This window comes from Pristis pectinata, chromosome 14 (genome assembly GCF_009764475.1).
Source record: "Pristis pectinata isolate sPriPec2 chromosome 14, sPriPec2.1.pri, whole genome shotgun sequence".
Classification (NCBI taxonomy): Eukaryota; Metazoa; Chordata; class Chondrichthyes; order Rhinopristiformes; family Pristidae; genus Pristis; species Pristis pectinata.
In genome coordinates this window covers 1,131,650-1,156,499 of record NC_067418.1, presented here as the reverse complement: position 1 = coordinate 1,156,499, position 24,850 = coordinate 1,131,650, and the positions used below count along the sequence as shown (strand labels likewise).

The 24,850-nt window shown below is 44.4% G+C and overlaps 1 protein-coding gene across 1 annotated transcript in view; it reads left to right on the top strand.

The window, feature by feature from the left end:
• The window catches only part of lrrc56 (leucine rich repeat containing 56), a 48,263-nt gene extending 23,915 nt beyond the window's left edge, over positions 1–24,348 (top strand). The window contains exons 3-6 of the mRNA XM_052029656.1: positions 15,804–15,981; positions 16,298–16,480; positions 21,791–21,855; positions 24,274–24,348. Coding sequence (XP_051885616.1) covers positions 15,804–15,981; positions 16,298–16,480; positions 21,791–21,855; positions 24,274–24,348 — 501 coding nt within the window. The remainder of the gene's footprint in view (positions 1–15,803; positions 15,982–16,297; positions 16,481–21,790; positions 21,856–24,273) is intronic.
• The last annotated feature ends 502 nt before the right edge of the window (positions 24,349–24,850 follow it).

The window sequence follows — 24,850 nt, the reverse complement described above, 5'->3', positions numbered from 1 at the left end:
TGGAGAAAGATAAGACCAGTCCTCAGGTGAAAGTGCTGAATTGAGGGAAGGCTAATTATAGAGTCATAGAGTCATACAGCATGGAAACAGGCCCTTCGGTCCAACTGATCCATGCCAACCAAGATGCCCATCTAAGGTAGTCTCATTTGCCCACATTTGGCCCATATCCCTCTAGACATTTCCTATCCATGTATCTGTCCAAGTGCCTTTTAAATTACAATAGTATTAGTCAGGAATTCGGGAGTGTAGATTGGGAGCAGCTGTTTGAGGGTAATCCACAGGTGGGAGTCTTTCAAAGGCCAGTGAATTAGAGTTCAGGACTAGCATGTACCTGCGAGAATGAAAGATAAGGATGCCAAAATTCAGGAACCTTGGATGACAGGTGATATTGTAAATTCAGTCATAAAGGAAGCATATGTAAGGTTTGGGAAGCTAAAATCAGACAGGGCTTTTCAGGAATATAAAGGAAACAGGAAAGAATTTAAATAAGGAATTAGGAAGGCTAAAAGGGGCCATGAAATGTCCTTGGCAAGTAGGATTAAGGGTAATCCCAAGGTATTTTATACATAAATTAGGAGCAAGAGGGTAGCTCGGGAAAGGGTGGGTCCACTCAAGGACAAAGGAGGGAGTTTTTACATGGAGCCAGAGGAAGTGAGTGAGGTCCTTAATGAGTCCTGTGCATCAGTATTCACCAAGGAGAAGGACATGGCTGATGGTGAGATCAGGGAAGGTCTGTTGGTATTCTCAGGCACGTTAACATTAAGAAGGTGAAGGTGTTGAGTGTTTTGGAAAATATTAAGGTGGATAAGTCTCCAGACCCTTTTGGAATCTATCCCAAAGTACTGAGGGAGGCAAGCGAGGAATTTGCTGGGCCCTTGACAGGGATCTTTGTATACTCTTTAGCCATGGGTGAGGTGCCAGAAGACTGGAGGATTGCCTGTGTTGTTCCTCTGTTTAATGGCAACAGGGACAAAGCAGGAAATTATAGGCCGGTGAGCATTACATCAGTTGTGGGGAAATTACTGGAGAAGGTTCTTAGGGACAGGATTTACTGGCACTTGGAAAAGTGTGGACTTATTAGGGATTGACAGCCTGGCTTTGTCCAGGGGAGATCATGTCTTACAAATTTGATTGTGTTTTTTGAGGAAGTGATGAAGAAGATTGCTGAGGGTAGAACAGTGGATGTCATCTACATGGACTTTACTAAAGCATTTGGCAAGGTCCCTCATGGTAGGCTGATCCAGAAGATTAAGGCACATGGGATCCACGGTGAGTTGGTAAATTGGATCCAATTGGCTTGATCATAGAAGACGGAGGGTAGTGGTGGAGGGGTGCTTTTCTGACTGGAGGTCTGTGACCAGTGGTGTTCTGCAGGGATCAGTGCTGGGTTGTTTGTAGTATACTAATGATGTAGGTGAAAATGTGGTTGGATTGTTTGCAGATGAAACAAAATTGGCACCCTTGATAATGCAGCAGAGGCAAGAGACAACAAGCTGGAGATCAGGATCTGCTGTTTTAGACAATGGCCAGTGTGGTTTGAAACGCTCACAAACAGAAAACAAACTTTAGATATTTGCAGTATCTGTTGAATTTTGCTTTCTTTATCACTGAATCGATTTTTTAAAAATTTTCAACGTGGTAACAGGCCCTTCCGGCCCAACGAGTCCACGCTGCCCATTTTAAACCCATATTAACCTCCCCGTACGTCTTTGGAATGTGTGGGGGAAAAGATACAGAATTATTACTCTGTGCTGACCTTTTCTGAGTCATTAATCTGACCAATCTGCTAGCCTTGGCTTTTATTGCCCACTGTAATGAGGAAAGGTTTTTATTGTTCACAAGGGACCAACGAGTTACTGTTCTTCACAATATTCAACATGCAGCAAAAAATAAATCACCTTGTGCAGCATATAACCTGTGCTTTTGCTTTACAGAACAGGCACGGTAGTGCAGCAGTTAGCATAACGCTATTACAGCGCCAGCGACCCGGCTTCAATCCCGGCCGCTGTCTGTAAGGAGTTTGTACATTCTCCCCGTGTCTGCGTGGGTTTCCTCCGGGTGCTCCAGTTTCCTCCCACATTCCAAAGACGTACAGGTTAGGAAGTTGTGGGCATGCTATGTTGGCGCCGGAAGCGTGGCGACACTTGCGGGCTGCCCCCAGAACACTCTACACAAAAGGTGCATTTCACTGTGTGTTTCGATGTACATGTGACTAATAAAGAAATGTTATCTTATCTTGTCTTAAATTGTAAATGGAAGTTAAAGACAAATTTGCAGTCTTGGCTGGAATCAACTGAATCTTTCAGTTGAACCAAAATCCAGGAACTGAGTACATAACTGGTCATATTCTGTTGGATCACTGCAGGAGTGTCGTGTTGTTGCCTTTTGACTAAGGTTTCAAACCATGACACTGTATGTTTATTCAATATTAAGTAAAGTGAAGGGGGGAAAGTAATTCTGAAATGGAGGGGAGGGGGAGGCGTAGATTATTTCTATGGTGCAGCCTGAACTTGAATTTGGTTAAAATGGATTCTCTGACATCAGTTGATAAAAGACCAGGACCACAGTCCTGCCCACAATTTTTCCCCCAACCATGATGACATGAAACAGTTAACAAGCCATTTCCCTGTGTTGTACCTGGGATCTTTCAATTCAGAGCAGTTGCCATTTTTGCCAATAGTGCAAGGTCTTCAAAAGTGCTTCTTTGGATGTGATGCAGTTTGAACATTCTGAGGGTGTTAGAATTCTGGTGCAATATTTGCAATGAAATCTTGATCTATAATCATGTTGGGAACACCAGAGACTGCAGATGCTGAAATCTGGAGCAACAAACAAACCACTGGAAGAACTCAGCGGGTCGGGCATTCTGGGGAACACAGTTTTCAAAAACATTTAAAGGGACAGGCTACCTTTTGTGTTGAGACCCTGACCCTGACCCTGACCATGACCATGACCATGCCTCCACAGATATTGCCTGACCCTCTGAGCTCGCTGTTTGCTCTCTAATAATTACTTGAAGAGAAATAATTTCAAGGCTATGGGGAGTGGGTCTAATTGGAGAATTCTTTCAAAGAGGCAGAACAGATATAATGATATAATGAGCTGAACACTTTTTCTTAGCAGTTTGCATGTTTGAATTGGTCAGGTGCCAAATACTTTTTTTTAACAGCAAGAAACAATCTCAGCCATTCACCACTATCAGGTTTATTCTAGGGAATACAAGTATGATGTTTCTGCAGAGTTCTCTGGAGGAGTCTGCTTTGGTAGACAGTAACCTGATGCATGTCGGGGGGGGGGGAGGTGGGGGGGATGGATATGACGATGGGGGTGATAGTGACGGCTTGGTGGTTACTATCTGCTGGAACTGCCAGTAACCTTGACTCAACTTGTTTCAATTGTTGTCAAAGCTTTTATACTGTAACTGTGTCTGAATAAGTGGCAGTGTTCTTGGCGGTCTGGTTTTCAGCAACGACGATCACCTGTGATCTTCCTGTTCTTTAAAGGTTAAAGGAATATCCAGCAGAAAACTAATACTGCATTTAAATTCTGCTATGGAATGCCTTTGGTCTCATCAATTCCATAGAACCATAGAACACTACAGCACAGAAAACAGGCCAATCGGCCCTTCTAGTCTGTTCCGACACTTTATTCCGCTAGTTGCATTGACCTGCACTCGGTCCATAACCCTCCAGACCTCTCCCATCCATTTATCTGTCCAATTTATTCTTAAAACTTAAGAGTGAGCCTGCATTTACCACGTTGGATGGCAGCTCCTTCAATTCAAGCACGTTGTGGTGGCAATTCGGCAATGAATTTGGTCATTTCTGTTTTGGCTGCTTCAACGTCCCACGACTTCTTCACTTTATTTAACTGCAAAATCTTCCATTTAAATGGCAACTTTAACATAGCAAGCATCTCAAGGCACTTCACTGGAGCACTGGTAAACAAAACATTATAGTTATAATTTTCTGCTTGTTTTCCCCATTGAATCCAAACTACTTTTCTCAGTTAAAAGAGGACAGCATAGTGAGAGAGACCTTGACGTGTGTGAGGATGGCGTACAACAGACTGATACGCTAGGGCATGTCGACGTGAGGAAGGAGGATGTGCTGGAACTTTCACCGGGACTGCAGTGGGTCAAGGAGACGGCTCACTCCACCTTCTCCAGGGGCAGGTAGGGATAGGCAATAAATGCTGGCATTGCTGATGATGCCCAGATCCTGGAGAGTGAATAAACAGATAAACAGGCCATTTGGCCCTCTGCTCCTGCCCCAACAAGCGGCCTCCCCCTGTCCATCTACCCCATCTCCATCTCCTCCTGAACTCTCTCCTTGTGTTTATACTGCTTTCTCTCAGAAAGGGAGGGGGAATTATGATGCTATTAGGCAGGAACAGGAGCGTAAGTTGGGAACAGATGTTCTTGGGGAAGTGCACACCAGAAATGTGGAGGTTGTTTAAGGAATACTTGCATGGGGTTCTGGATAGGTTTGTCCCATTGAGGCAGGATAAGGATGGTAGAGTGAAGGAACTATGGTTGAGAAGAGATGTAGAAAGAAGCTTATCTGGGCTTTAGGAAGCATGGATCAGACAGGCCTCTGGAGAGTTACAAGGCAGCCAGGAGGGAGCTTAAGAATGGACTTAGGAGAGCTAGAAGGGAGCATGAGAAGTCCTTGGTGAGTACAAGTGGGCATGGCTTTAAGATAATGGGTGGGAAGTTCAAGGGAGACATCACAGGGAGGTTTTTCACCCAGAGAGTGGTTGGTGCATGGAATGCGCTGTTTGGGGTGGTGGTGGAGGCTGATACATTGGTCAAGTTCAAGAGATTGTTAGATAAGCATATGGAGGAATTTAAGATAGATGGATATGTGGGAGGAAGGGGTTAGATAGTCTTAGGTGAGGTTTGAAGGTCGGCACAACATGGTGGGCCAAAGGGCCTGTATTGTGCTGTATTGTTCTATGGTTCTAGGATTAAGGAAAACCCCAAGGTGTTCTACACATATGTGAAGAATAGGAGGATGACTAGAGTGAGGGTAGGACCAATCAGGGATAAAAGAGGAAACGTGCCTTGAATCAGAAGAGGTAGAGGAGGTCCTTAATGAATATTTTGCTTCAGTATTCACCAGTGAGAGAGACCTTGACGTTTGTGAGGATGGTGTATGACAGGCTGATATGCCGGGGCATGTCAACATGAGGAAGGAGGATGTGCTGGAACTTTTCAAAAACATTAGGATAGATAAGTCACCGGGGCCGGACGGGATATATCCAAGGTTATTACAGGCAGCGAGGGAAGAGATTGCTGTGCCTTTGGCGATGATCTTTGCATCCTCACTGGCCACAGGAGTAGTGCCAGATGATTAGAGGGTGGCAAATGTTGTTCCTTTGTTCAAGAAACGGAGTACGGATAACCCTGGGAATTACTTCAGTGGTGAGCAAATTACTGGAGAAGATTCTTAGAGAAGGGATTTATGGGCATTTGGAGAAACATAGGCTGATTAGGGACAGTCAGCATGACTTTGTGAGGGGCAGGTTGTGCCTTTGGGGTCTTGGGGTCCACGTCCATAGATCCCTCAAGGTTGCCGTGCAGGTCGATAGGGTTGTTAAGAAGGCGTATGGTGTGTTGACCTTCATTAGTCGGGGTATTGAGTTCAAGAGCCATGAGGTAATATTGCAGCTCTATAGAACTCTGGTTAGACCACACTTGGAGTATTGTGTTCAGTTCTGGTTGCCTCATTATAGGAAGCTTTGGAGAGGGTGCAGAGGAGATTTTCCAGGTTGCTGCCTGGATTGGAGAGCATGTCTTATGAGGATAGGTTGAGTGAGCTGGGGCCTTTCTCTTTGGAGAGAAGGAGGATGAGAGGTGACTTGATAGAGGTGTACAAGATGATAAGAGGCATTGATCGAGTGGACAGTCAGAGGCTTTTTCCCAGGATGAAAATGGCTAACATGAGGGGACATAATTTTAAGGTGATAGGTATAAGGGGAATGTCAGGGGTAAGTTTTTTACACAGAGAGTGGTGGGTGTGTGGAACACACTGCCGGCAGAGGTTGCGGGGCAGATACATTAGGGACATTTAAGAGACTCTTAGATAGACACATGAATGATAGAGAAATGGGAGGGAAGGGTTAACGTTTGGGAGGGAAGGGTTAGTTAGATATTAGAGCAGGATAAAATGTTGTCACAACATTGCGGGCCGAAGGGCCTGTACTGTGCTGTAGTGTTCTATGTTCTATAACATGCAGATGTCTCCTTGGCTGGTATGTTTGTCCAACCAATCCACAAGGTAATAACCTTGATGAATACAGGAGGTCAACTGTTGTCCCCTTACTCACAAGAGTGTATTAGGTTGATGCACTTGGCTCTCTAAAAGCCCAAACTGGTATGTTAATTAAGATGGAGATTCAAGCTCTGGACTCTAGCAGACATGTGTGTCTTCTTAAATGTGCAGCTTGGCACAGTTTTCATTAGTCCAGTGTCAAAGATCACAAAGGTAAGTACAGATTAAGTAAGCTGTTCCACTTAGATTCACAGTTTCCCGTCACAGCTTTCAGCTGGCTCTTGAGTAACTGCAGTGACCTCTTTGGAGAGCAAGATGGGATCAATCACTCACTTTGCACAAGTCGGTTTGGATCTGAACTTTTCCCACTTCGCACTACCACCTCTAGTGGAAGATTACTTTAAATTGCAGTTTAACCTTTCCCACTTTTGCAGACTCTGCAGTGTTTGTACCTTTCCAAAGCATGGCTGACAGAATTATTAGCTCACTGTCTCACATACCTTTATAAGTTGCCCTTTCATTAACCCTTATTTAAGGCTGATAATTCCCGAGATTTTTCAGCTGTTCATTCTCCTTTAATCCAATAGTCCCAGAGATCCGATTCCGTACTCTCCAGGGTCTGCTCGTTGCTTCAGATGTGATTCAACAGTTGCATTCTCCTCTGTGTGTCAGTATTCTGGATTCAGTGACATCATAAGGGTGGGTTAGTAAGTTTGCTGATGATACAAACAAAGGTTGGAGGTGTTGTGGATAGTGTAGAAGGTTGCTGTAGGTTAAGATATTGATAGAATGCAGAGCTGGGCTGAGAAGTGGCAGATGGAGTACAACCCTGATAAGTGTGAAGTGGTACACTTCGGGAGATCGAATTTTAAGGCAGAATACAAGGTTAATGGCAGGACTCTTAGCAGTGTGGAGGAACAGAGGGATCTTGGGATCCACGTCCATAGATCCCTCAAGGTTTCTGCGCAGGTCAATAGGGTTGTTAAGAAGGTGTATTGAGTGTTGGCCTTCATTAGTCGGGGTATTGAGTTCAAGAGCTGCGAGGTAATGTTGCAGATCTGTAGAACTGGTTAGACCACACTTGGAGTATTGTGTTCAGTTCTGGTCGCCTCATTATAGGAAGGATGTGGAAGCTTTAGAGAGGGTGCAGGGGAGATTTATCAGGATGCTGCCTGGATTGGAGAGCATGTCTTATGAGGATAGGTTGAGCGAGCTAGGGCTTTTCTCTTTGGAGAGAAGGAGGATGAGAGGTGACTTGATAGAGGTGTCCAAGATGATAAGAGGCATAGATCGAGTGGACGGTAGGAGACTTTTTCCCAGGGCGACAATGGCTAACATGATGGGACATAATTTTAAGGTGATTGGAGGAAGGTATAAGGGGGATGTCAGGGGTAAGTTTTTTACACAGAGAGTGGTGGGTGCGTAGAACGCACTGCCGGCAGAGGTTGTGGGGGCAGATACATTAGGGACATTTAAGGCACATGAATGATAGAGAAATGGAGGGCTGTGTGGGAGGGAAAGGTTAGATAGATCTTAGAGAAGGATAAAATGTTGGCACAACATTGTGGGCCAAAGGGCCTGTACTGTGCTGTAATGTTCTATACAATATCTGGGCTGACAATTCAGTGCAGTACTGATAGGGTGCAGCAATGCCTGATGTATCTTCTTCGAACCAAGGCCCTGTTTACCTCTACTTCCCTGGCACTATTTCAAGGAAGCGCTGGTGAGTTCTTCACAATGTCCTGATCAATATTATCCCTCAAGCAACATAATTAAAACAGATAATCTAAGATAAGATTTCTTTATTAGTCACATGTACATTGAAACACACAGTGAAATGCATCTTTTGCGTAGAGTGTGCTGGGGGCAGCCGGCAAGTGTCACCATGCTTCTGGCGCCAACATAGCATGCCCACAACTTCCTAACCCGTATGTCTTTGGAATGTGGGAGGAAACCGGAGCACCCGGAGGAAACCCACGCAGACACGGGGAGAATGTACAAACTCCTTATAGACAGCGGCCGGAATTGAACCCAGGTCGCTGGTGCTGTAATAGCGTTACACTAACTGCTACACTACCGTGCTATTTTATTGCCTTTTATGGGATCTTGCCATATAGAAATTAGTTCCTGCACTTCCTACATGACAAAATGGCTACTTTAGAAAAATATGGCATTAGTAATAAATTGCTTTGAGGTTCTATGAAATCATGCTTTCCCGTTTATTGGTGCAGTTTGATCAGATGTTGACCAGCTCCTTGTGTAGTTCCTTGGCCACATACATGCTCTTTATTCTTCAGTGATTAAGTACCTGTGGATGTAGTCAGTTTGCATTGTGTTCCTGATTCTAGGCTGTTTAAGGAGAACAGAAGCAGTTTGGATTTGGGACAATCTGCAGACTGTTCATATCTGTGACTCCCCAGGATGACTTCACTTCCCTAATCAGTGTCTGCAGCTTCCTGGCTTACACCCAAATCCTTCTCCACTTGCACATTAGGACGGTCCCTACCTTAGACATGTAACAGTTACATTATATAAGTAGTCACTGAGGTTGTTGAGGAAGCTTCCCCCTTTCCGAAATCCTGTTGTTTACAGATGTAATCCTCCAGTTTGTTCCCATTAACCAAATCCATTATTTTTCCTGCTGTCAGTACAAGATGTATAGGTCTGTAGCTCGCTTGTTTTGTTTTGTCCTTTATAATACAGATACTTTGATAACTTGTTCCTATGACTTTGTTTCTTCTGTGTCTGTTGAGTTGAAAGGCCTAATGATAAAAATGATTAATTCTAAAACACAAACATTCTTAACAATATTCTGGACTGGGCTACGTGGCAATATCTTTCTTATTCACTCCATAGGCACAGGAAATTGTCAGTAATTTAAACAATAAACAAATCTACTTTATTCATGAAACAGTTTACGGAGCCCGCAGGCATGTTTCAGTTCCTCTCCTATAGTCAGATCCTCCTGACACCTGCAGGTAGTCACCTGACGCAGTCGTAAAGCACTGACGTCATTGAATGAACAAATTACTTACCACAATTATCCTACACCCCTCCTTCAATAACAAAAGACCGAAGAAAGAGCAAGGAAACAAAATAACAAACAACTGTCCCAATCTCTATGTGCTTTACTTTCGAAAGCGGTCAGCGCGACGCTGTTACAGCACCAGCGACCCGGGTTCAATTCCGGCCGCGGTCTGTAAGGAGTTTGTATGTTCTCCCTGTGCCTGCATGGGTTTCCTCCGGGTGCTCCGGTTTCCTCCCACATTCCAAAGACATGCGGGTTAGGAAGTTGTGGGCGTGCTACGTTGGCACCGGAAGCGTGGCGACACTTGCGGGCTGCACTCAGAACACTACACACAAAGATGCATTTCACTGTGTGTTTCGATGTACATGTGACTAATCAAATTACCTTATCTTTCACACAAAGTCACGGCGTCATAGCGTAACACAGCATGGAAACAGGCCCTTTGGCCCAACTGGTCCATGCTGATCATGATGCCCACCAAGCTAGTCCCATTTGCCCCTGTTTGGCTCTATCCCTCTAAACCCCTCCTGTACATGTACTTATCCAAATGTCTTTTGAATGCTGTTATTGTACCCGCCTCAACCACTTCTTTTGGCAGCTCATTCCATATACCCACCACCCTCTGTGTGAAGAAGTTGCCCCCTCAGACCCCTTTTAAATCTTTCACCTCAAACCTATACCCTCTAGTTTTTAGTTCCCTTCCCTGGGAAAAACACTTAAGTGCATTCACCCTGTCTATGCCCCTCATGATTTTATACACCTCTATAAGGTCACCCCTCAATCTCCTACATTCCAAAGAATAAATCTTTGTTCTATGTAATGAAGTCCTCGAAATACTTGGAATGGCAGACTGTCCTTAATGATATGGTTCTCCAGAAGCCTACTGTTGAGCTCGAGTGCTTGTACTCCAGAGGATTAGTGATGCATGCTCTGATATATCTTGCATCAGTGGTTAAGAGATTGAAATATGTCTTGTCATGTTGATTGCCTCAAGTTTCGTATCCTTGGCATCTCTTGTATCTTTGAGATAAGCTTGGTTGAGCACATCAGCTAAATGCATGTCTTTATCCAGACAATACCAGTTCTTAAGGGTGAAGCAATTGCTTGCATTGAATCAGTCATGTTCACATTACTTCTTCCAAGGTTCATAAGGTGCACAAGGACTCTGATCTCCAGCCTTAAGGAAGAGTCACATTCAGTAACGTTCTAGGTAAGGTTCTCACAGCCAGACACATTGAGGATGTGCAAATCCTTCTATGACAGTCTGTATGACAGGTTTTAGGTGATAGAGTCTGGATCAGCCACTGACCCTGGAGGAGGTGACAGGCTTCATCCATTCCCTTGAGAAAAATAATACTCCTGGAAGAGACTGTTTACTGGCCAAGTTATATTTGGCTCTGTGGGACTGGATGGGCTCGGACCTGCTGGAAGTGTACAGTGCTATGCTTCTAGCTGGCACCATGTCAGAATCCATGAGGAAGGTCATCTTCACCCTCATCCACAAGGAGAAAAGGGAGAGGGAGGACATCAGGAATTGGCAACCCATCTCACTGTTGAATGTTGTTTACAAGATTCTGTTGAAGATCAGGAATCAGATCAGGTGTGTTCTGGGACAGGTTATCTGCCTGAACCAAACCTCTGCTATATGTGGCAGGATAATCTCTGACAGCCTTTTTCTGCCCAGGAATACCATAACCAGCGTTCAGAACACATGCCTGGTCAGCTTGAAACCAGGAGAAGGACTTTTATGGAATATCACATGATGGACATGCTCTCCAAAATCAGCTTGGGGAGGGAATCAGGAATTGAAACAACTGGTCTACACAGACATCAGCAGTGCAACCCAAATTAACAAGTGGGAAACAGGTAGCTTCCCCATCAAAACTGGCTGCCCACCACACCTCCCTTCCATTTGTCTGTTGTAGCTAGCCTTTTACAGAATCCATCAGGAAGGACACGGGCGTAAGGGAGGTAACGATACCAGTCACTGGGGGCACACAGGTCAAAGCCTCCCTGTACGTGCACAAAGTCACCCTCTTCTGCTTGAACCCACAGTCGGTCCACATCACCTGAAACCAGTCTGAGCCGGCCTCAGGAGACATTTTGTCGTGTACTCTCTCAATTGAATCACACTGCTCAATATCTCTAGGCACAGGTCCATGTGTATCTCTGGGAGAGATCGTGCATGTATTCAGTTTTCTGATTTAGGCATTGCTTCTAATTTTCATCATTCACCATGTCTCAGTACCTTCTGTATTCCCTTTCTAAGACCGAGGAAATAATTGGTAATTGAAACTATAGACAGAGGCACTTTATCCATGACAGCTTTACAGAGCCAGTAGGCAGGATTACAGTTGCTTTCCTTCTCACAACCTCTCCAAAACCTGCTGTCTCAGTAACAGGTTCTGTAACACTAGCCTGCAACTAGCCACAGCATTAAAGGAGCAATTCTCGTCCACAGTCCAATACTACATATAACATGTATGTTACATGTGACTACTTCAGAGATTATAAGGCATCGTAAAGCACAAGAATAAAGCCTGAATGATCTCCACTTGGGTCCTTTGTACTTATTGTGAAGCTGGAGGTCACTGTTGGTGACACTGGCAGATATTATGTGCTTGAATGATATGACTCTTGCCATTGAGGAAGCTGCAACCATTGAAAATTAAAATTGCTCCATGCTCCACAGGAGCCCATTTCACCACACCTGGTCAGAAGCAAATCGTTTCAGTGTCATGTATTAGATTTTCCTGAAATGCCTTTCTATTTCCCTCAATCACTCCACTTGTCAGTGAATTCTACATTCTAATTGCTGTCTGGGTAAAGGTATTTCTCCCGAGTTCTGTATTCAATTTATTAGTGACAATACTTACGGACCCTAGTTTTTGATTTCCCCTATGCAAAAACATGTTCTCTATTTCCACTCTACTTCTAACAGATCTGGGAGTGGTGTGAAAAACCAGATTGGCCCCAGGATCCCTTTAAACCTGCTCAGCCACTCAAAAGTATTATGGCCAATCTTCAGCTGACCTCTGATGCCCAGTTTCCATGTCTCTTGATTTCCATAGCATCCAGAAGTATCTACCAGTCTGTAATTTGAATACTCAATGACTAAGCATCAATGGCTCCCTGGGATAGATTATTCCAAATATTCATAACTCTCTGAGTGAAGAAATTTCTCTTCGTCTCAGTTCTAAAAGGCCACCCTTTCTCCTAAGGTAGTGATCCCTACAGTGGTGGACTCTCCACCAGGAGAAACACTTTCTCAGCACCCTGTCAAGCCTCCTCTAAATTTTGTTTTGGTGAGATAGTGCCAGTGACCTGGGTTCAATTCCCACTGCTGCCTGTAAGGAGTTTGTACATTCTCCCTGTGACTGCGTGGGTTTCCTCCGGGTGCTCTGGTTTCCTCCCACATTTCAAAGACGTACAGACAGGTTAGGAGCTGTGGGCATGCTATGTTGGCGCCAGAAGAGTGGCGACACTTCCAGGCTGTCCCCAGCACATTCTTAGCAACACAAAAAGACATATTTCACTGTGTGTTTCAATGTACATGTGACTAATAAATAAATATCTTATATCTTAAATTCTGGTGTATACAAGCTGTTCCATTCTATGTAAGGGCTAAGGTGGGATTTAGCCTGAAATATAAGCATTTTTAATTTTGTGACCAGGAGTTTGTGTAGATTGCTGAGCAGAATCAGAGAAAGTGACAAGACTGTGCACTGTAGGATAAGGACAGTAGAGTTTTAGCTGAGCTGTAGGTTACAACAGGACATTGATAGAGTGCAGGGCTTGGCTGAGAAGCGGCAGATGGAGTTCAACCCGGAAAAGTGTGAAGTGATACACTTCGAGAGATCGAATTTGAAGGCAGAATACAAGGTTAATTGCAGGACTCTTAGCAATGTGGAGGAACAGAGGGATCTTGGGGTCCATGTCCATAGATCCCTCAAGGTTGTCGCGCAGGTCGATAGGGTTGTTGAGAATGCGTATGCAGTGTTGGCCTTCATTAATCAGAGTATTGGGTTCAAGAGCCGCGAGGTGATGTTGCAGCTCTGTAGAACTCTGGTCAGACCACACTTGAAGTATTGTGTTCAGTTCTGGTCACCTCATTATAGGAAGGATGTGGAAGATTTAGGGAGGGTACAGAAGAGATTTACCAGCATGCTGCCTGGATTGGAGAACATGTCCTATCTTCATGTGAGTGAGCTAGAGAGAAGGAGGATGAGAGGTGACTTGATAGAGGTGTACAAGATGATAAGAGGCATAGATCGAGTGGACAATCAGAGACTTTTTCCCAGGGCAACAATGGCTAACATGAGGGAACATAATTTTAAGGTGATTGGAGGAAGGTATAATGAGGATGTCAGGGGTAAGTTTTTTACACCGAGTGTGGTGGGTGTGTGGAATGCACTGCCAGCAGAGGTTGTGGGGACAGATACATTAGGGACATTTAAGATACTCTTAGATAGACACATGAATGATAGAGAAATGGAGGGCTGTGTAGGAGGGAAAGGTTAGATAGATCTTAGAGCAGGATAAAATGTTGGCACAACATTGTGGGCCGAAGGGCCTGTACTGTGCTGTAATTTTCTATCTTCTGTGGTGCTTATGAACAGTGGTGTCTGGGGTGCCGGCCAAGAGACCGTTGGATGGTTTTAATGGAAGTAATAAGATTTATAAAGGCCACTCAGCTCGTTGATTTTATAAATGATTGCATGATTTTAAAATGGAATCAGGATTCTGACCTAGGTATCTTTCTCCTTCTTCTCCTCCTCCTGAAGAACACATATAATTTGACTTCCCCCAGTGGAACACCACTGAAGCTTTAACCAGGATATTATTGAGAATGGTGGTCCTGAGGTTTCTAAAGTTCTAAATTAGCTGTATGAGCATCTGCAACGCCTTTCAGCCCAAGGATCTCAGCTGCTGAATGAAAGTGAGCAGAACCCCACAATGCCGTCCCTCAAACACTGAGAAGCACTTCTCCGCTGATCACAACTTTCCGTGACACAGTCATCTTAATGTTCTGTGAATGCTGAAGGTATTGTCTTCAGATCAGGGATATTATAGTGTATAAATACTGAAGCAATCTGCAGTGTATTAATGACAGCTGCCTTAATGTATTGGGTAATAGGTCCTCTTTAGTTGAGCACTTTACATTGCTTGAAATAGGTAAGTGCAATTCATGGCAGTTCTTTGGGAGTGAAACAATACTGTGCATCATTTAATGGATGCTGCTAAAAAGGTTTCACAGAAGGAAGGTCACGTGAGAACATGTGCCAGTGTGATTTAGCAGTTTTATTTTCTTGAACCATTTTGAAAGATCGAATCCATCGGATGCCGACAGAAGACTTATTCTGATTACTGGCCATTAAGCCAGTCAAGACCAGACCTTTGACTGAATTGGTTTCATCTTTAGAACAGGGATTCCAGTGAGGACACTTGCAGACCAGAAGGAGATGACTTCACTGAGTAGAGAGTTACAGTTTCTCCAGCTGGACTTCGCTCCCCAAAGCAGTAGCTGCTGCTTCCTGCTTATCAACCAATCCCTTATCCAGCTCTATGTTTTATGCCATTGGATTGATCTTTAGGTACAGTCCCTCATGGAAACCCGCTACGCGAGTCCTTGATTGGGGTACTGACAGGGAAGTCTGCCTACAGCAGCAGCTGCTCCAGATCATTGCAGACCACACGTGTTGTTGATCATCTGGGCCCACACAAGGGCATCATGTCTCCGGAGGACCCAGGGAGTGAGTGTCTCCACTTCAGCAGCAAAATTAGTGGGAGAGCTTCTACACATCACAGTTCAGGTTCATTTCTGGAACCAATCCCAACTAATGGGTCTGTGATTTTTATCTCATCTTATTAAATATTGGATGCAAAACCATGTGTTGGATGTGAGCTTTCCACAGTTGTATTAAATGTAAATTCACAAACATTTAGCAATTCTGTGTCACTTACATTAAACACATTTAATGGATGTGTTCATACACATGCCATTTACCCTCTATATGCACTGGTCACTGTAACTTGCTTTTTCTCTCTGCAACATTCATCACCAAAGTAGCCCAACAAATTGAGGACAGCAACGGGTGCTGTGTGAATTTCTGTGGATTTAATCTCTTGAGACGTTTTACCATGTTAAATACAAGCAGTTGTTTCATGTCATTGCGAGAGAGTCATGAAAAAGACATCATTTTGTATTCATGATAATCTAGCAAAGAAAGGAATATCGGTTTCATGGAAGCGTTGACATCCCATGCACAGGCGCAGGTTGCTTTTTATTCATTAATGGGATGAGGGAGTTCCTGGCAGGGATAGCATTTATTGCCCCTGAGAAAGTGGTGCTGTGCCGTTGCAGTGATTGTGGTGAATCCATTACCACAATGTGGTTGGGAGGGAGAATTCTGTTCGATGTCAACATTTAATGGGGTGTTGCTAACGTTCATTAATCACGCTGGAAATGTTTGTAATTGTCATCTTTTCTATGACTTCAGGATTCAAATGGTAACTACAGGGAGGCAGTCAAGAAGCTAATTCCACACTTGAAATATTTGGATGACGTTCCTGTGAGTGAGAGCTGCACTCAGTCTAACCGTACCGTCAGTAAGGATTGGCTAATTGTGAAGGAAGCCATTAAGGATGGCATCTCTGCTGAGGATCTTGAAAATCTAGGTCTGTGGAATAACTCCCAAGTGATCGTTAAAAACACCACAAGTAGCCATGAAATGTGCTCATTAACAGGAAAGTCATAATGATTTCTAGTATCTTGTTAAAAATTTACTTGTGCTGCTGATATCTCTGTGCAGAGGTGAAACTGGATCAGTAAAATACTTTAACCAAAATGAGCCAAATCTCATGCTTTAACTTGACCCTGCTAAATATAGCATGTCTTATTTAATATATTTATTAGGAATACTATAGAGAACTAACCCCTAATTTGATCACTTTGCAAAATTGAAAAGAAAACTTCTGTTTTGGGTGCATACAGGTGATGTTGTTGGTTCAAGCAGGCTTGCTTCTCGTCAGCACCAAAATTCTTCATCTCCGAGGCCATCAACCTGCCCGAGACCCCACAGTGCTGGGAGGGTCTCCACAGGGTTATCTGTTGGGATCTACAGGGCTGGAGCTCATGACAACAGGCTTCAAGATGGTGCCAGCGACCTAACACACGGTACTGAGTTGCAGTTTATTCTGTAGCTGACCACTTCGGAAGTACTGCCAATGCACACTTCCTATGCAGTGAGGTTTTGCGTTTTGTAATATTGAACGGCAGCTTTCAAAAGTGGCTGCATAGGTTGATAGGGTGGTAAAAAAGGCATATGACATGCTTGCCTTTATTAGTCAAGGCATTGAGTTCAAGAGTTGGGAAGTTATGTTGCAGCTTTATAAAACTCTAGTTAGGTCACTTTCCATTCAATTCTGATCGCCTCATTATAGGAGGCTTTGGAGAGTTTGCAGAATAAATTTACCAGGATGCTGCCTGGATTAGAGGGCATGAGCTATAAGGAGAGGTTGGACAAACTTGGAATGTTTTCTCTGGAGTGGTGGAGGCTGAGGGGAGACCTGATAGAAATATATAAGGTTATGAGAGGCATAGATAGAGTAGACAGTCAGTATCTTTATCCCAGGGTTGAAATGTCTAATACTAGAGGACGTGCATTTAAGGTGAGAGGGGGTAAGTTCAAAGGAGATGTGCAGGGCAAGTTTTTTTACACAGAGACCAGTGGGTGCCTGGAATGTGCTGCCTGGGGTGGTGTTGGAAGCAGATACAATAGAGGCGTTTAAGAGGTTCTTAGATGAATGTACAGAGAATGGAAGGATATGGACTATATGCAGGCAGAAGGGATTAGTTTAGTTGGGCATTTAATTACTAGTTTAATTAGTTCATCACAACATAGTGGGCCGAAGGGCCTGTTCCTGTGCTGTACTGTTCTATGTTCTAAAAGTGAATTGTATAAACAGAATTACATGAAATATTAAAACAATACAAATGGTTCCAGTCAGCATTTGTGCACCACTCAATTCTCCTTCGGAGAGAGAGAGAAGGTCAGGCAGCAGTTGTCGGAGGAACTAGCCAGACTTTGTAAAGTCAAAAACTAAGATGCTGGAAATCTGGAACGAAAACAGATAATGCTGGAAACACAGGCAACATCCACAGAGAGAGAAACGGAGCCAATGACCCCTCATCATGAGGGTTCATCCACCCAGAATGCCAACCTTGCCCATCCCCATACCTCTCACCCTACAGACCTGGTGGTGCAGCTGGTAGAGCCCCTGCCTCACAGTGCCAGACACCTGGGTCGACCCTGACCTCAGATGCTGTCTGTGTGAAGTTTGCACATTCTCCCTGTGACCACACAGGTTTCCCTTGGGTGCTCCGGTTTGCTCCCACATCACAAAGACGTTTAGATCGGTAGGTCATTTGGCCGCTGATGTGTAGGTGAGGGGTAGAATCTGAAGGAGTTGATAGGAATGTGGGGAGAATAAAATGGGATTAATGAAGGGTTGGTGTAAGTGGGTGGGTGGTAGTCCATGCAGACAGTGGCCAAAGGGCCTTTTTCCATGCTGTAACCCTCTATGACTCTCTGACACTGCTGAGCATCCCCACCGTGCCTCCTCGTGCACCAGAACTGACGCGTCCTGACATAAACTGGAACAGCTGGATACTGTTCAATTCACTCTTGAGTGCTGAAGGCAAAAGCTTGCTTGGATAGGAGGTGAGACGTTGTTGCTCGAGCTTACCTTGGCCTTTGTTGGGACGGTGAAAGAGGCTAAAGGCAGAGAGGTCAGACTGGGCCGTATTCAAGACAGAGATACATAGATTTTTAGTACAGTATTAAGAGAATCAAGGGATATCGAATTCGTGCAAGAAATTGGAACTGAGGTGAAAGATCGGCCATGATTTCATTGAGAGGCCTACCTCTCCGATTTCTAATGGTCTTAATAAAATAGCCATAGATTTATACAACACAGAAACAGGCCCTTTGGCCCAATTTGTCCATTCTGCCCAAGATGTCTTTCACCGTCCCAACAAAGGCCAGGGTACTCCCATTTGTCTGTATTTGGCCCAAAACCCCCTCCAAGCCGTTGCTCCATGTATCTGTCTAAATGTCTTCTAAGCATTGTAATTGTACCCACCTCTACAGCTTCATCTGACAGCTTGTTTCCTATACCCACCACTCTCTGTGTTTAAATGTTTCCCTTCGGGTCCATTTTAAATCTTTCCCCTCTCTCCTTAAGTCTGTGCCCTCTAATTTTAGACTCCCCTACCCTGGGGAAAAGACTGTGACCATCCACCTTATCTGTGTCCCTCATGAGTTTATAAACCTCTATAAGGTCATTCCTCAACCTGCTTTGCTCCAGGGAAAGCAGCCCCAGCCTGTCCAGTCCATCCTTAATAGAAGCAGGAAAAGCCTGTTTTCTCACCTGAGGTTCTTTTTATACGTGAACTCCTCCCCTACCTGATCCCAGTAGCTACTGTTTCCCTATCTCCAGCTTAAGGTTAAAGGTAGGCAACTCTAAAGTCTTAAACCCTCTGTGAAGGAACTCATCTCAATACTTATTGGCTAAACCATCATTCTGAGACTGTCCAGAGTTCCTAACCAAGAGAAACAGTCTCTCACCTTTTAAATAACAACAGAAAATGTTGGAAATGCTCAGCAAGTCAGGCAACATGGGTGGAGAGTGAAGCAGAGTTTACAGTTCAGGTCTGAGACCCCTCATCAGAACTGGGAAAGAGAGAAAATCCAATTCTAAGTTGTAGAGAAAGTGGCAGGAGGGTGGAAGGAGCAAAGGGAATATCTGTGATGGGTGACCCCTGGTCAAATAGGGCAGCTGAGGGGCAATTATGTTTCTTAGTCAATCCTGATGCAAAACATTGATCTGCCTCTGCCTCCACAGATGCTGCCTGACCCACTGAGTTCCTCCAGCAGTTTGTTTTTTCGCACCAGATTCCAGCATCTGAAGCCTCTTGTGTCTCTGGTGATAGTTCTTTGTCTCTATTATGTGTTGGTAACAGCAGGGCTGTCGGACATTGCCAGAAGTCAGGCTGTATGACTGGAGAGAGAAAAACTGAGCCAATATCGCAGACGGATGACTTGTAATGTTTATCTCAGATTTCCAACATCTGCAGATTTTCATCTCTCGTTTACCCATCAGGCTCTTAAAGGATTTAGTATTAAAAGTTAATGGCACCCTTAGGGTCCATTCAGCCCATTGCCAATGCTAGCCAGAAATAACTAATCCGCTACCTGGCACTTGTGCTTTATCAATGCATTGAGCAAAATACTGCAGATGCAGGAAATCGGAAATAAAAACAAAATGTTGGAAACAAACAGCAAGTCTGGCAGCATTTACAGAAAGAGAAGCTAACGTTTCACAGTGTGGGGAAACTAGAGGTGATTAAAGTGCAGGGTGGGGAGGGAAGGGTCTGTCAATGGATGAATAGCAGGGAAGATTAGATGATAAAGCATTCGTGCGAGGTGAAGGAGGGTGGTAATGGGAATAGAAATACAGATGGGTTGAGGTGTAAGTGGAAGGAGGAGAGGTAGTGTAAGACCATGAGATATGGGAGCAGAAGGAGGTCATTCGGCCCATCAAGTGCTCCTCCATTCAATCATGGCTGATTTTTTTTCAACCCCATTATGTTAATTTTTCTGAATTAAAATCAGAAAATGTGAGAAAACTCAGCAGGTCGGGCATCTGTGGAGTGAGGGACAGAGTTAATTGTTGATTAGAAACCTTTCATCTGAAAGGGTTAAGCTAAGTTTCAAAGTTGGGAAGACATGCCTAGATGGAAGATGAGGTGCGGTTCTTGAAGCTCACGTTGAGCTTCATTGGAACCATGTGGGAGGCCACAGACAGGTCAGATTGGAAGTGGTTTGTGTTAGTGGACTGTACAGATATGTTCCACAAAGCATCATGCTAGCCTGTATTTGGTGTCCCTGTGGAGAAGCTTGCATTTTCAGGAGTGAATGTTGTGTTTGAAACTAAAAGAAGTGCACAGAATTCACCAAATCAGCTGGAAGGAGTGTTGGGGCTCTGGGCAATTGGAAGGAAGAAGGTAAAAGTTCAGGTGTTGCCTCACATGAATGGTCAGTTCACATGACAAGGCTGAGGCAACTCTGATGAAGGAAGAGCAATCTAGAATGTCCCAGAGAAAATGAGCCCTTCAGGGTAATGGAAGAGTAAAAGAGGTTAACATGTGTTTTGTGGCGGCGTCACCTGGAGGTCTGTTACATTGGAGGGGAATCCTCATTTGAGGGAATAAAAGCACCTTCCCAGAAACACTGGCATAGTAGGAACAGACATAGGGACCCTGTGGAACTGGGAGAATGGGGTGGGGTCTTCAGAGCAAGTGGGTAGGGGGAGTGAAGGTAACTCAGGGGATCATAGGGTAGTGGCTGCTGGTTAAAGCCCAGAAACAGTGATGGGAGCATCGCGTAAGTGGAGGTTCGGAGATGCTTCATGTGAAGGATAGTTGGGACTTGGCAGTAAAGTTGAAAAAAATATTCAAGTTCAGGACAAGCTCTGGAAATATGTTATATGTGTTTAAAATTATGAGAGGCAGAAATAAGGTTAATGGTAACAGTCTTTTCCCCAGGGTAGGGGAGTCCAAAACTAGGGGCATGGGATCAGGGTGAGAGGGGAAAGATTTAAAAGGGACCTGAAGGACAACTTTTTCACACAGAGGGTGGTGAGTGTATAGAACGAGCTGCCAGAGGAAGTGGGTGAGGCAGGTACAACAGTGTCATTTAAGAAGCACTTGGATAGGTACATGGAGGGGCGGGGCTTGGAGGGATATGGGCCGAACGCAGGGAATTGGGACTAGCTGGGTGGGCACCGTGGTCAGCATAGACTGGTTGGGCCGAAGGGCCTGTGTCTGTGCTGTATTGCTCTATGACTCTAAATGCCACATATACAGTCACAGAGATGAGGGAGAATCAGAATCAGGTTTATTATCACTGATATATGTGGTGAAATGTGTTGTTTTGCGGCAGCAGTACAGTGCAAGACAGAAAGACAAATAAAAGTTCCTATAAGTTACAAAAATAAATAAATAGTGCAAAGGAGGAATAACGAGGTAGTGTTCATGGGTTCATGGACCGTTCAGAAATCTGATGGTGGATGGGAAGAAGCTGTTCCTGAATCGTTGAGTGTGGGTGTTCAGGCTCCTGTACCTCCTCCTCGATGGTAGTAACAAGAAGAGGGCATGTCCCGGGTGGTGAGGGTCCTTAGTGATGGATGCGGCCTTTTGAGGCACCGCCTCTTGAAGATGTCCTCGATGGTGGGGAGGGCTGTGCCCATGATGGAGCTGGCTGAGTCTGCAACCCTCTGCAGCCCCTTTGGATGCTGATCTGGCCCAAAGTAAGACTGGAAGAAAGAATATCACATATATTCTGTGAAAGAGCAGACATGGGTTAGGCTTCAATGCAAGAATTGCCAGCTCATCAGTTAAGTGATATCTTGGTTTTGTTCCCAGGTACGGGAAGCATCTTTTGTGGAAACCCTGTCACAGCTCTCCGTGCAAGGAAGAAGAAACAAGGTGTAAGGTTTTTATTCACTGTTCATTGAAATAAATTTGAGATGAAATGGTGCTGTACCAGAGCTGGTACAGAAATGGATTTCAGTCCTTCAGCAGATATTACATCTGTCGTTCAAGTCAAAATATTCAAAGTGAATTCAACATCCCAAACCAGAGCAGGCATGTCCATAGTCCACCCAACCTCCTTTTTGCTGCATGCTGTTGGTGCTCTCTCAGCATCTTCCAACTGCATCCCCCCCTCCGAACAGAGTTTTCTTCATGTCTGTGCATCCAAAACTTGTGTGCATGTGTCTGAATTAAAATATATTTATAAGTGGAAGTGCCTGGTAGCTTCAGTAAAACTTTCCCTTTATTGACCTCAGCGTCCTGAAACCAATTGATCACGGTGACGTCAGAATTTGTGTAAAGCAATAGGCCTCTAATTGACCTCTGACAACCTTGTAGTGATCGTGTATCCATGAGCAGGCCAGGCAAAACAGAGTAATCGTGTGTTACATGGTGTATGCGAAGTTGTCAAAGTCGACCCATGCTTCTGGACAGAATCAGACAACAGCAGAACCAAAGAACTTACAATAAATGCTTTATTAGCTTTCATTAGCGGGAGTGGGGAAATACAGAGACAGAGTAACCATGTAACTCTAACTCTTTACCGAGACCCACTCAAAGAAGGCTCGGCTACAGCGTATTTTTATACCCTTTTTCGTGGGAACACTAGGTGAGAAACTACTCTTACACAGGCAATTGTAACATGAAGTTTCGAACATAACAAGATATAGGTAAAAAAACTACCTCTTCCCACTTGCACCTGCTATTTAAACCAGACGTAACTAAATCACACCATAATGAAGTCATCTTTACCCTGAAAATCCTTTCACAGTGAGAACCATACTAAAAAGCATACTATTAACCTTTACACTGCCAGCCGTTAACCCTTGCGTTCCCAGCTTTTTCACATTCCCTCCTCTTTATCATTCCATGATAAACAATTCTATGAAGCAAGTGACCGAGTACAATACTGTGCTAATAACGGAAAGAGATAGCGTACTATAATGATTACAATAATAATAAGTACTACTATTAAGCCATAATGCAATATCGCATCCCATATTGCTACTAAACAGGCCTCCAAATGGCCATTGCCATTTAGACCCTTTAGTGAACCCACTGCAGGTCCTGCCCTGCTTGTCTAATGTTGTTAAGTTCTCTAACAATGTGCTCAGAGAGGGACGTAATATTGACAGACTCGTCAGGGATATAAGTACAACATTCGCTACCTATGATAGCACATGTTCCTCCTTCTTCTGCTAGAATAAAGTCAAGGGCCACACGATTCTGCAGGCCTGTTTGCCGGATTGCCATCATCTCAGTTGATATTTCAGTTACTTGGGTCTGAGTTTGTGATAGGATTTTGGCAGTATTGTTGGCCAATTTCTCAAGGGCTGCAGCTAGATTTATTAGTTCCCTTGAGTTCCTGGCTGTCCCATAAAAAGGGAAAGTGAACATCCAAAATCGCTCAGCTTCAGTTATTCCCCTTAGCTGTCTGGTCCAATGGGAGTGATTCTGCAGCTGGGTCATAGCTCTCAAATGGGGTATTATATATCCCATATAACAACAGCCAGTCCACTTTTTATATGCCTTTTCTAAACCCTGTGTACTCCACCTATCACCAGTTTCTCCAGGGAGCCACATATAAGCCCGATCTTCACATATCCACTGGGTACCATTTACTGGTGCGGGAGGGGACGGTCGTAGAAAATGAGAACCTGGTTCTCCAACCTTCATAGTGGTATTTGTACTGTTCCCCAGGAAAACTGCATCCCTATCTCCCTCGAAATTACAATAACATGTGGCCTTTATCACTTCGTCATCTGTAGGCACCTGCAGATACAGCAATGGGCCAGGCCTTGTTTTGGTTAATGGAAGCCTGACATACCAGCCATCAAAGCACTTACAACCACAGTCACTAATATTATTTAACATACTTGTTTCCAAGCCACAAAGTATTGGGTCATGCTGTCGAGTTGCATTCGAGAATATTCGAATGGAGAGTTCTTCACTGTCGTTAAGAGGAACTACTGACATTGGGAACATAGTATGGCTGTGTTGCGGGATTTTGGCACAGACCCAACAGGCTCCCAACCCCACCTGTGAGGCATATGTGTGACAGAGAGATAGAAAGGAGTTATCAGAGATGGCCCTAACTACTACGAGGATGTCAAAACCAAGTCCTAGAATATTTAGGGATGCACGAAGTGTCCATTTTCCCCCCAACATGTTGTCCTTTCCCTCGACCAATCTTTTTGCATTCGGAATGATGTATCCACCGAGGTTGCCCTTCAACCTTTACCGCCGTGGGCGTAGTGAGTAGCACTTGAAAGGGGCCTTGATGCCAACTTTTTACGCTCCCAATTTCTTATCAGGATGTAATCTCCAGGCTGGATCCTCGATTCCTCGGTGTTGTCCTCTTCCTTTCTCTGAGCGTTGCGAACCTGTGAATGTAGAATCTTAAGAACATCAGTTAATTTTTGTACATAAGTAATCATCCTCTCATTAAGGGCATGAAGGTCAAGACACGCATCTATGTTTTTATCTGCAGCCCATGGTGTGCGCAGCGGTTTTCCAAACAATACTTCTGCTGGAGTTAACCCTGTACTGGTGTGTGGTGTAACTCTTACTTCAAAGAGAGCCAAAGGCAGTACCTTCAGCCAATTCATAGAACATAGAACATAGAACAATTACAGCACAATTCAGGCCCTTCGGCCCACAAAGCTGTGCTGAACATGTCCCTACCCTAGAAATTACTAGGCTTACCCATAGCCCTCTATTTTACTCAGCTCCATGTACGTATCTAACAGTCTCTTGAAAGACCCTATCATATCAGCCTCCACCACTGTTTCCGGCAGCACTCTCTGAGTAAAAAACTTGCCCCTGACATCTCCTCTATATCTACTCCCCAGCACCTTAAACCTATGTCCTCTTGTGGCCACCAATTCAGCC